The following is an 11344-nucleotide window of genomic DNA, read 5'->3' on the forward strand; positions in this document are numbered from 1 at the left end:
AAATCGAAAACGTAATTGAAAATAGAATATCATTGAGATTTTATTCTGATAATTTTAATATTACAACAATATCCAAAAATAGTACAATAATGAATTATTTACTTAAAAAAATATATTAATATATTATTTCTGTGTTCAAAGATTCATTTCATTATAAATAAATATGAACATCTATTCTCAGTACATTTATAAATATTTGAAATACACTTTGCAGCAAAGTTAAAGGATCATTAATTTTGGGTCGAAAAATTGTCGATATTTAAACTACTATAATTTTATGAGAAAAAAAATCGTACAACGGTATATCTGGACGCATTTGAAAGGAGAGAGCTTCTATTTTTTCATCCCTGGATTGAATCTTCTTGAAAACTTTTTTATACATGGATATGGGGCAAAAACGTGAAGATGATTATTTTCTCCGAAAATTGTTCAAATTCAAACGACTCGATGGCGTTTAATACATTTCTTTTTGTAATTCGTTTTACACCTTTCCTTAAACCAGGATTAAGAAAGTAGAGGCTTCCCTTTTTAAAATAAGCCTAGGTAGGTACACTGGTGTATAATTTCTTTTGACTCAAAATTAATGATCCTTTAATTTTGCTATGAAGTGTACATAATTGTCATAGAATTATTATATAGAATCTACGAGTTTATATTTACAGGAGTATAAGCTTAAAACATTCAATATCAAATATATGGTAAAACTGTAGATGCACCAATAGTTTATCAGATTAGTACAATATATCTAGTGAATTATTGTTTTAAAATTAAACAAAAAATTATATAAAATACTGGCTCGTTACCATGATTATTTTTCTTTTGTTATTATCAACAACATAATTAGTTATTTTTTGTGTCCCATTGTTAGACACTAGATATATCAAATTTGAAATTTGTTAATATCACATTACTTGAATTGTTATAAAAATATTGTACTTTGTTTTTCTATTTTATGTACAAGTTTGAACTTGGAAGGATATGTAAGTTGTTTATTTAAGAGCCATCAATTAAAATATTTTGTACGAACAGCCAGAGCAGGAAGACAATTTTCGTCCTGTGCCAAGTTTGACAATTTCATCTTCATTAGCGTTTATTTGTCGATTTTCATGTCGTCTCTAAAAGCGAGTGAAAAGATTTATACTACTTATCTGTTAAAATACTTTTTATCTTTCACCTTTATACCTCTTGTAATAAATTTCTAAGATTGGTATCTCCTTCTTTGTATTCTACATATTACTCTGTATAAAAATTGTACACTCACTTTAAGTTCAGATGCCAGATAAAAAAATACAGAATCTATATTGGTATTTTCTTTGGCTGACGTTTCTACTACTTGTAACACTTCTGGGAGATATTGGCAAAGAGCTTCTGCCTCTCCCTTCTCAACTTCTCGTAAACTTTCTAAATCACATTTATTACCTAAAAATGGTACACACATAAATATGCCACAGTCATATATTATGATTTAACATGATATACAAAAGTAGCTTACCAACTAAGACTAACAGCACATGTGATGAAGTATACCTTCTTACTTCTTCAACCCAATGTTGTAAACTTAAGAAAGTTGACCTCTTTGTAATATCATAAACTAAAATGCACTCGAGTTATCATTTAGGATGAATGACTAAGCAAAGCAATATATAAAAACATCAATTTACATACCAACAATAACACCATTAGCAGATCTGTAATAACTTTGAGTTATTGTACGAAATCTCTCTTGACCAGCTGTATCCCATATTTGCAACTAAATAGTAACAAAATACTTTTAATTTAATCATCCCATTATACAATATGCACTATATACTAGGAAGTGTTTTAAATGAAAATTAATCATTAAGAAACCAGAATGATTTTGTTTAAAGTAAAATGAAGGAATAATATTATTCATTATAGCTGAGAAGAACACCTGAAACATCTATCTTTCAAAATATTTTTGTATAAATATACTCAGCCTATAAATTATTACAGTAGGTTGACAGTAGTAATATATTTTATATACAACGGAAATTTATTTCAAACAAAAAACACTTTATTTGCACCATTTGCATTACAAAATCATGCATTTTCAAATAGTTTCATTACAAAAAAGTTATAAATATCGCGAAAATTTATGCCCAAGTTACTGTTAGGTTAAATCACAGAAGAATTAAAAACTCTTAGTACGTAATCGAGCATAGATCGAACAAATTTACCTTGACTTTCTTGTCATCGATCAGTACAGTTTTCATGGAAAAATCAACGCCGATCGTACTTCCGTGTCTCTCGATAAATGTACCAGATCGAAATCTTTGAACGACACACGTTTTGCCCGTTCCACAATCGCCGATGAGCACGATTTTAAATAAGTAGTCAAAATTTTCATCGTTCGTAGCCATCAAATTGTCTGGATCGCGGTTCGACATTTCTTTTCAATCGTCGAAATAGTTTGGCAAATCGACGATACTCCTTTTAACCGCAGATCCAGACGTACTAGTTACCTACGCCATTGCTACACTGAACCCAATCGCTTAAAGAGTATTCTTAATGGTCTGTGCATAAAAAGTACTTATTGTCGTCAAATCACTCGACGCTAATTTACTTCGTTTAATTCAATTTACCATGGATGCTTAGTTCTTCCCAGATCATCGATCTACTAATATATTTTAGATGCGCATTATTTTAATAGTCAAAAAACTTTGAAAAAAAAAAGGAAATATGATGTATTTTATTTTCAGATACCAATTACATTAATAACAGAGTAACGGGAATATAATTTATTATTTTTATTTTGGCATTATTTAATGAAATGGAACAAGTACACTAGATTATCATATACATTTGTATGAAATTCTCTTAAATGAAAATATTCTATTACTAAGCAATAATAAATACAATGGAAATTAAGATGAATGACATATTATTGCCCAGAAGTGAATTTTGAAAGACCTTCCAGCAGACTAACATATGCTGAGTGTTCATAGTTCGTACTGAGTTCCATTAATTTTTCTGCAAAATCGTTTGAGACACCTTTTTCTTCGAGGTAGTTCATCAGCAAATCATACAAATACTGGAACAAGTATTATGTAAATTTAGTGCGAATTAAATACTAAGTAAATTGCATTCAGAATATTAAAAGTAGTTTATAGCAAACATTTTTTTGTTATATCCTCTCACTTTGATTTCTTCACCAATGAAAAAATCAATACAGAAGAGCATATATTGCTTTTCCAAAGATTAATGTTCAACATGGTTACTAGATGATACACCATCTTGTACTCAACTCTTTGGATAGGATAAAATTTATAACCTACTTTAAGCGCGGAAAATAATTATAGTATAACTTACCCCATCAATAATTTCACCAGCAACTGCATATGTTTTGTCATTGTGTTCACCTTTGAATAAAGTAATTTCATCAATGCCAAAGATATCATCTGAAATAGAAAATTTGTACAAGAAACAATGTACCACATTATTCAATTAGATACACAAGATAACATTAAGTTGTTCAAATTATATGTACTAGGTTGTTCAATAAGTTTTGTCGTTTTTTTCCATTGTAAAAAAATATTATGACACTTCAACTTTGAACAACTGTACATATACGAATAAGTCAACACATCTACATGAACGACAAAACTTATTGAGCAATCTATTTCTGTAAATCATAATTTAATCATACTTACTATATTCATCACTGGCACCAGATGCTCCAGGATTACTGTTAAATGAACAGGTAAAACTAAGAGTTTGATTTCCTCTCATTATATTTATCACGAAGTTTGGTTTACTTTTCATTTCGTTTACATCTGGATTAGATTTGTTAAGTTCAAAGTCTGGGTCAGTTTCTGAATCAACAGTATGGTTTATATTGAATGAAATTTCAATTCTGCAAAAAAAATTAATATTAAAGCAAACAATATATTTTAATATAAAAATATTTAACTTTCATGCCCTAGAACTTTGAATTAGACTTTAATCTTTCTTAAAGGCTTTCTTACGTCTCATTATCCTGCTTTTTTTCTAAAGTAACTTCTGCACCATTCAAAGATACTTTGAATCCTTCTAATTCAGTAGGTATAGTTTTTAGTTTTTGTGCCTTCTTTTCTGCTACTATTTCTTCTGCTAGAAATTCTACTAGATCCTTCTCAGCTAATAAAAGAGATTGAAGTTCGAATACCTACTTTAAAATTTATTTAATAAACAGACAAGTGTTTTAAATTTTTTTAGAGGTTATGTGGCAAAAATCAAACGGACAGTATAGTCTTATACCTTGCATTGCACGCAAAAACAAAACTTTTATATTATTATTTACATCTAAATCTTTCATTATCCTAGTATAAGACCACTTGCATAGAAATTATTAAAAATATTTTCATCGTATGTTGAATGCTCATTAAAATATAACCTATATATTATCAACGTGATAACATATATTGATAATAGAATATTGATAATGAAAAACAGAACTATTTTAATTTATAAAACGTGCCCGAATGCATATTCTATATATGGTACAAAATAAAAAATAAATTTTATTTATATGAACTATATAGGGCAATATAGGAAAAATATACAATAATATGTGTACCTTTTGTGTGAGCGCTTCTGCAACAGCCACACTTGCAAAAAACATTTTGATGTTTAAATACTTTTGCCGGAGCAACGGTTAGAACTACAGTTTGTCGAAAGCAATTATTCCACAATGGTCTTAATTGATTATTCACCGTTCCCATGCTCGAAGTTGGCGAAAGGAAATTTCTAATTACTGACGTACGTAATGTGTTTCTTATAATACCGTTCATTTTAACTTTTTACAATATATATCCGTAGCACAATTTAACCGGTACGCTACACAAAATGGCTTTATGTCGAAGAGAGCACGAGGGCAAAGAATGATTGCGTCACGAAATAACAAAATTCTCATTTTATTACCCCTTTCACAACTTCCGGTAAAATAAAATCACTATATATTACTCCGTAAAACAAAAGGCTCTAGATTGTATGAAATAATGGTGGTATAAAATATAACGAAAAATAACTTGAAATACCATTTCAATCTTTTAGATACAGTAACATTATTTGCAATTAAATGAAATATAAATTTATTCTAAATAACAATAATTTTAAATAATGAAATGGTTTTCCTATACTTTTCTATATTTTTAATTCATTATTGATTATTCATGATCATTATTTTATTTTTGATCAATTTTTTATCAACTTTTATCTTTACAACAACATATTTCTATTGCAAATGTGAAACAAATATAAAATATAATAACGTGTTATTTGAAGTAAAATTTCAAATAACGCTATCTTAATAAATTTACATTGAACTTCTTCTAACACGATGATTGGATCGAATAAGTACACATTGTAGAACTTCTTCACTGAATGGTGAACGATAAGTACTTTTGTGTACCTTATTTTTATACATTCTCGGTTGATACTTTCTTATGGAGAGTAAGTTGCTTTGAAAGAAAGAAATTCTTCGATAATTTCATTTTGTATCGGTGAAAGTATCGTTATTTATCTTTGACATTCCACAAATTTGTTATAATCTAAAATGTACTCACTTAGTGAAGGATCATTGGATGTGAGTTTCTTTAGACGTAGTAGATTTTTATGCGTAGGATAATATTTAATTACGTTTTTTGTTTCAGAAAATTATGAATGGCATTGACATCGATAAGCCGGTACTTCAAATATTAGTAAGTGAATGTTTTATGTTTGTAGAAGCCTTGTTTGTTTGTTCTTCCAATTAATTAAATTACTGTCGCTGAAAAAACGTGCTCGTAGTTCGTAATAAAATCAACGTTAAGCGTTAAAAATTATACATGTTTTTTAACAATAAAGAATATTATATTATTACTTTTTAGGGTCATAAAAAATTAGCAAGTTCAAGTAGTGGGGAACGTTATAGGCTGCTTGTATCTGATGGAAAAAGAATAAACTCTTTTACAATGCTAGCGACACAGTTAAATTCAATGATAACAGAGAATGAATTAACTGAATTTTCTATTTGTCAGATAAATAGATATGCGATAAGCATGGTAAACAATGCTGGAAAACAAAAGTATTTAATATTTCTTTTTTATACAATTGTAAAACCAATGAAAGTATAATGTGTCAAATTGTACCTTTTTCTTTAGACGTGTAATGGTAATATTGAACATAGAAGTAAAAGTTCCTGGCAATGAAGTTGGACATAAAATTGGAAATCCAAAGAATCCTGAAACTGAAAATGATTCTAAATCTGTGCAACCTGCACAACCTGCACAACCTGCACAACCTTCCGCTCAAAACCAAAGTGGTAATACAAGTTGATTTCAAATCTTTATTATGAACTATGAGAGTTATAAGTTTTATTTTTTTTTGTTTCAATAGACACTTTAGTGCAAAAGCATAACACACATCAGTCTTCTACTAATGATATATCAACAATTCCAATTGTTGCCTTGAGCCCTTATCAACATAGGTCAGTTTAATTTACTCAAAGTTCAACATTACAATTGTGTAATATTTTAAATAACAATAACTTTCACAGATGGGTAATAAGAGTACGTGTTGTCAGTAAATCTGATATCAGAACATGGAGTAATTCACGTGGTGAAGGAAAATTATTTTCAATGGATGTAATTGATGGGAGTGGAGAAATTAGATGTACAGCATTTCGAGATCAGTGTGATAAATACTACAATATGATCGAGGTATCACATACTAGCTATACACCCGTTGTTTAAGTTATAATATTACATATATATTTATTTCAGGTTGGAAAAGTATATTATATTTCTAAAGGTACATTAAAAACAGCAAACAAACGGTTCAATAACTTAAAAAATGATTATGAGATGACATTAAATCCAGATTCAGAAATCATTCCATGTCATAATACAGAAGATGATATTCCTTCTCTTAAATTTAATTTTGTACCAATAAACAAAGTGGAGATAAGTGAGAAGGATGATATAATCGGTACTTAAAGGCACATACAATTGTGACTAATTTGTAATATTTATTTGTTTATATCGTATTATTTATTTATTATAGATCTTTTGGGTGTTATTAAGTCCTCTGGTGATTTGGTATTCATAACATCGCGAACCACAGGCAGAGAAATGAAAAAGAGAGAAATTAATCTTGTTGATGAAAGTAATACTATGGTAAGAACTTTATTTTTTTTGAAAAAATTATAAAATGTATGGTAATGGTAGATTCTGTAATTATTTGTTAGGTATGTCTTACATTGTGGGGGACACAAGCTGAAGAATTCGATGGATCTAACAATCCAATTTTGGCTGTCAAAGGAGCACGCGTTGGTGAATTTAATGGAGGGAAAAGTCTGTCTACTCTCAGTGCAACAGTTCTTCAAGTTGACCCAGATATTCCAGAAGCACATAGGTTCAAAATACTTAATTTTTTTAAGTACTTGAGAAACTTTTTTGTTATGATTAGTGCTATTTTTTAATTTAGACTGCGTGGTTGGTTTAATACGGTCGGTCGTAACATGGGAGCTAAGATGCTTTCAAAAACATTTGGAAGTGTAGGTGATACAAGTGGACCATGGATCACATTTGCAGAAGCAAACGAAATGAAACTAGGTCACAGAGGTTTAGATATGTTCACGGTAAAGGCGACCGTGAATATGATTCGAGTTGAAAATGCTCTCTATAAATCCTGTCCTAATGACACTTGTAAGAAGAAGGTAATTGTCATTTCTGTTTTATAACGTAGGAACCTAAATTTGGTTAATTATAGTTATACCTTATAGTTGATCGATCAAGCGAATGATATGTACAGATGTGAAAAGTGTGATAAAGAATTCCCTAACTACAGATATCGTTTACTTGCAAGTGTAAGTATAGAGACGCAATGTTTTTCATTTTATTAATGGATATGCAATTTATTAATGTTTCATTTGTTTTAGATAAGTTTAGCAGATTGGACAAACAATCAGTGGGTTACAGCGTTTAGTGATGAAGCAGAAAAATTATTAGGTACAACAGCTCAAGAACTTGGAGAATTACGAGAAAATGATAACGATGCATACTTGGAACAATTCAGTCGAATAACATTTAAGAGTTTTATATTTAAGCTAAAAGTTAAAGTGGAAATATTCAATGTACGTATATCTCACGTGAAAAGTAATGGTAAAATGTATCTTCAGGTCTACAAACGATTTCTTTTTTCAGGATGTAAAACAATTGAGAGCAACGTGTATTGGCGTATCCCCAATAGATTACAAAGTGTATAATGATCATTTGATAACTCAAATCAAGGAATTAGCTAACATCGGGAAAGCTTGAAACTACCATTATCATACTATTTATATTAATTTTGCATGAAGTTATTTTTTTTAATTTCATTTTCATAAATGTAAAGCGAATATTTTTTTAAATTGTCAATTCCTTGTATAAATAATAAAAAAAACATGTCTTTATGTAAATATAATTATGATTATATGCTATTATACACAAAGATATAATAGTTTTTGCCGTTTAACCGAAACATAGCACACAGTGAGATATAAACGGTATACACAAGTTCATATTTAATATTAATGTTACGTAACTAAAATTTGAAGTTGCCGCGCTAATTGGATGTCATTTGGTAAATTTTGGATGAAATGCAACTTCTCTGCTTTACTAATAGATGGTAGTCTAAGACGGTGGCCATATTTATAGGGCGAAACTATACACATATAGTAGCAGTGACAGTGTTGCGTTCTCTTGACTTGAGATTTTCCGGTATAAACTAGGAGGAACAGTACAAAATACTTTATGAAAGAGTGAGAATAACAAATGTTCAGTAATACCATTGAGCTATATTACTGAAATAATAAACGTCATTTTGTTATTTTTATAAGCGGAGCATTAAATAAATAGTCAAAATGGGTAAACGTCAACATCAAAAAGATAAAATGTGAGCTGCAAAAGTGTTACTTAGGTTATAACACAAAAATTATTTCTAAAATTGTTTTTTTTTTTAAATATGGATTTATGATCTTTATAGGTATCTAACATACACGGAATGGACAACATTGTATGGTGGAAGAAAAGCAGGAACTTCTGAATCAAGTGAAGATACAACATTCCGTCGTTTGCCTTATGATCATTGTTGTTTAACTTTGCAACCTTTCGAACATCCTTACTGTGATCCACAAGGAAATATTTTTGAACTAGAAGCGTTATTAGAATATATAAAAAGATACAAGCATAATCCAGTTACAGGAAAGTCATTAGATCCAAAGACTTTAATAAAACTTAACTTTTTTAAAAATATGGAAGGACAATATCATTGCCCAGTACTGTTTAAACTATTTACTAAGCATTCTCACATTGTTGCTATTGAAACAACTGGAAATGTATTCTCATATGAGGTATATATAAAAATGATTCTTAATTTTTTATAGATAATTATTAGAAATTGTTTAATTTATTGTCATTGCTCTTTTAGGCAGTAGAGCAATTGAATATAAAGACACGTAATTGGAAGGATTTAGTGAACGATCAACCTTTCACAAGGAAGGACATCATTACAATTCAAGATCCAAATTATGCAACAAAATTTAATTTATCTACTTTTCATCATATTAAAAATAATATAAGAGTTGAAGATGAAGGCAATATTCCATATTTGAATCATTAAAATTTATTTTATTTCGATAACTTTGCACGAATTAAAATTAAAAATAATATTTCAGAAACTATAAAGGAACGAAATAATCCAAATGCAAAATTGAAAACTGTATCTATGGAAACAAAAGAAATTTTAGCTGAATTGGATAGAGATTATAAACAAGCTGAAATCAGAAATGAAATTTGTAAACCAAAAGCAGATAAATTTAATGCTGTATGTATATAAATATGAGTGTCTTCTGTTTTAATATAATAAAGTGTGATTTATGTGTAGGCCCATTATTCTACTGGTGATGTAGCAGCTGGGTTTACTTCAACAGTAATGCCTACAGAAACTAGGCATCAAGCAGCAGTTATTGCAGAAGATTTGGTACGATACGAGAGAGTTAAAAAGAAAGGTAAACAATTTGTACATTGTATTTCTTCATTTTTAATTTAACTATGTAATACTTTTTTTTCAGGATACGTAAGAATTGTTACAAATTATGGTGCTTTAAATTTGGAACTTCACTGTGATCTTGTTCCAAAAACTTGTGAAAATTTTATAAAACATTGTCAGAATGGGTATTACGATGGAACAAAGTTTCATAGGTCTATACGGAATTTCATGGTATACGTAATAATTGTTTTTCATGTAAAAATTGTGAACAATATCAAAATTAATACCAATTTATTTAGATACAAGGAGGTGATCCTACAAACACTGGTAATGGAGGAACATCTATTTGGGGTAAAAAATTTGAAGATGAATTCAAACCAAATTTAGTTCACCAAGGGAGAGGAATTCTATCAATGGCGAATTCTGGACCAAATACAAACGGATCTCAGTTGTATATATATTATTACATATTTATACACTTAAAAATACAGTTATATTAGTATATAATTATATTATATTTTTTTGGATTATAGCTTCATTACATTTCGATCATGTAGACATCTGGATCGCAAACATACCATCCTTGGAAAAATAGTAGGTGGACTAGAAACATTAAATGCCATTGAAAGAGTTGAAGTAGACAACAAGGATAGACCAATAGAAGATATAATAATACAAAAAGCTCAAGTTTTTGTCGATCCATTTCAAGAAGCTGACGAGCAATTGATTGCAGAGCGTGCGGCTGAAGCAGAGCGATTAGCACGAGAAGCAGCGAAAAATAAATCCATTGATAATACAGAGAAAAATGAGTTGAAAGTATATCGATCAGGTGTCGGAAAATACATCAGAATAAATCAAGGGGAGAACAAGTAATGTCAAATTATATGTAGCATTATAAGTATACAAAATTTGATGGTATTAATTATTTAAGTTTGTTTACAGAATGGAAAAGGGGGAGTTCAATATCGAGTCTGTGGTTAAAAAGAAAAAAGTCATGGCAAACTCATTTAATGACTTTTCTTCTTGGTAGAATATGTATGAATTTGAATTATTTAAAATTTTTTTGAGCAATTCTAAAATATTTTAACAATTATGTTGCAAATTGTACAATTATTAAACTATTGTTTACAAATTTTTGTTATTTCTGTTACTGTTTAAAAAATGTACATGAAAAACATGTGTGATACAAATACATCTAAATAAATATAAATAAGTTAAGTGTAAATATTGCTCCACACTATTAATAAAAGTAATATAAATCTTTGATTTCTATTGGCTTGATTAGTATAAAAGTTGTATTTTAGTATTTTATTTAAATTGAGCGGGAATATATCGC

At 29.0% G+C, this 11344-nt stretch overlaps 4 protein-coding genes across 5 annotated transcripts; 2 read left to right on the forward strand and 2 right to left on the reverse strand.

The window, feature by feature from the left end:
* Positions 1-15: 15 nt before the first annotated feature.
* Rab19 (RAS oncogene family member Rab19) lies at positions 16-2580 on the reverse strand. The gene is made up of 5 exons (XM_076308718.1): positions 2199-2580; positions 1666-1750; positions 1493-1591; positions 1262-1419; positions 16-1115 (listed from the first exon to the last, which is right to left on the reverse strand). The coding sequence occupies exons 1-5, from the start codon at positions 2406-2408 to the stop codon at positions 1008-1010; spliced, it is 660 nt and encodes a 219-aa protein (XP_076164833.1). The 5' UTR covers positions 2409-2580; the 3' UTR covers positions 16-1007.
* A 164-nt stretch (positions 2581-2744) lies between these two features.
* P32 (complement C1q binding protein P32) lies at positions 2745-4896 on the reverse strand. Of its 2 annotated transcripts, none has more exons than XM_076308715.1 (5): positions 4577-4896; positions 3987-4137; positions 3672-3874; positions 3331-3419; positions 2745-3052 (listed from the first exon to the last, which is right to left on the reverse strand). In XM_076308715.1, exons 1-5 carry the CDS (start codon positions 4788-4790, stop codon positions 2903-2905), a joined length of 807 nt encoding a protein of 268 aa, XP_076164830.1. In that variant the 5' UTR covers positions 4791-4896; the 3' UTR covers positions 2745-2902. The 2 variants fall into 2 exon arrangements, with proteins under 2 accessions (XP_076164830.1, XP_076164832.1); XM_076308717.1 differs by having other exon boundaries at positions 3987-4165; positions 4577-4768.
* A 478-nt stretch (positions 4897-5374) lies between these two features.
* Positions 5375-8441, forward strand: Rpa-70 (replication protein A 70). The gene is made up of 13 exons (XM_076310193.1): positions 5375-5584; positions 5652-5699; positions 5868-6064; positions 6141-6301; positions 6376-6466; positions 6536-6698; positions 6762-6966; positions 7042-7154; positions 7226-7392; positions 7465-7696; positions 7763-7846; positions 7919-8113; positions 8184-8441. Exons 1-13 carry the CDS (start codon positions 5555-5557, stop codon positions 8295-8297), a joined length of 1800 nt encoding a protein of 599 aa, XP_076166308.1. The 5' UTR covers positions 5375-5554; the 3' UTR covers positions 8298-8441.
* A 138-nt stretch (positions 8442-8579) lies between these two features.
* Positions 8580-11270, forward strand: LOC143146172 (RING-type E3 ubiquitin-protein ligase PPIL2). The gene is made up of 9 exons (XM_076310195.1): positions 8580-8913; positions 9004-9370; positions 9448-9613; positions 9695-9843; positions 9904-10027; positions 10091-10239; positions 10308-10459; positions 10542-10877; positions 10951-11270. Exons 1-9 carry the CDS (start codon positions 8882-8884, stop codon positions 11036-11038), a joined length of 1563 nt encoding a protein of 520 aa, XP_076166310.1. The 5' UTR covers positions 8580-8881; the 3' UTR covers positions 11039-11270.
* Positions 11271-11344: the final 74 nt, after the last annotated feature.

Source organism: Ptiloglossa arizonensis, chromosome 4, assembly GCF_051014685.1.
Source record: "Ptiloglossa arizonensis isolate GNS036 chromosome 4, iyPtiAriz1_principal, whole genome shotgun sequence".
NCBI lineage: Eukaryota > Metazoa > Arthropoda > Insecta > Hymenoptera > Colletidae > Ptiloglossa > Ptiloglossa arizonensis.

Bases quoted from the DNA above. Each gene is read 5' to 3' on its own strand.
- Rab19 (XM_076308718.1), bottom strand. From the start codon at position 2,408: ATGTCGAACCGCGATCCAGACAATTTGATGGCTACGAACGATGAAAAT. The intron at 1,592-1,665 runs GTATGTAAATTG...AGTGCATTTTAG, and splicing joins TGCTAATGGTGTTATTGTTG to TTTATGATATTACAAAGAGG. The intron at 1,116-1,261 runs GTGAGTGTACAA...ACTCGCTTTTAG, and splicing joins ATCTGGCATCTGAACTTAAA to AGACGACATGAAAATCGACA.
- P32 (XM_076308715.1), bottom strand. From the start codon at position 4,790: ATGAACGGTATTATAAGAAACACATTACGTACGTCAGTAATTAGAAAT. The intron at 4,138-4,576 runs GTACACATATTA...CTCTTTTATTAG, and splicing joins CAGAAGCGCTCACACAAAAG to CTGAGAAGGATCTAGTAGAA. The intron at 3,053-3,330 runs GTAAGTTATACT...TACTTGTTCCAG, and splicing joins CTGGTGAAATTATTGATGGG to TATTTGTATGATTTGCTGAT.
- Rpa-70 (XM_076310193.1), top strand. From the start codon at position 5,555: ATGTACTCACTTAGTGAAGGATCATTGGAT. The intron at 6,065-6,140 runs GTATTTAATATT...CTTTTTCTTTAG, and splicing joins AACAATGCTGGAAAACAAAA to ACGTGTAATGGTAATATTGA. The intron at 6,467-6,535 runs GTCAGTTTAATT...TAACTTTCACAG, and splicing joins TTGAGCCCTTATCAACATAG to ATGGGTAATAAGAGTACGTG.
- LOC143146172 (XM_076310195.1), top strand. From the start codon at position 8,882: ATGGGTAAACGTCAACATCAAAAAGATAAAAT. The intron at 10,240-10,307 runs GTATACGTAATA...CAATTTATTTAG, and splicing joins GGTCTATACGGAATTTCATG to ATACAAGGAGGTGATCCTAC. The intron at 10,878-10,950 runs GTAATGTCAAAT...GTTTGTTTACAG, and splicing joins ATAAATCAAGGGGAGAACAA to AATGGAAAAGGGGGAGTTCA.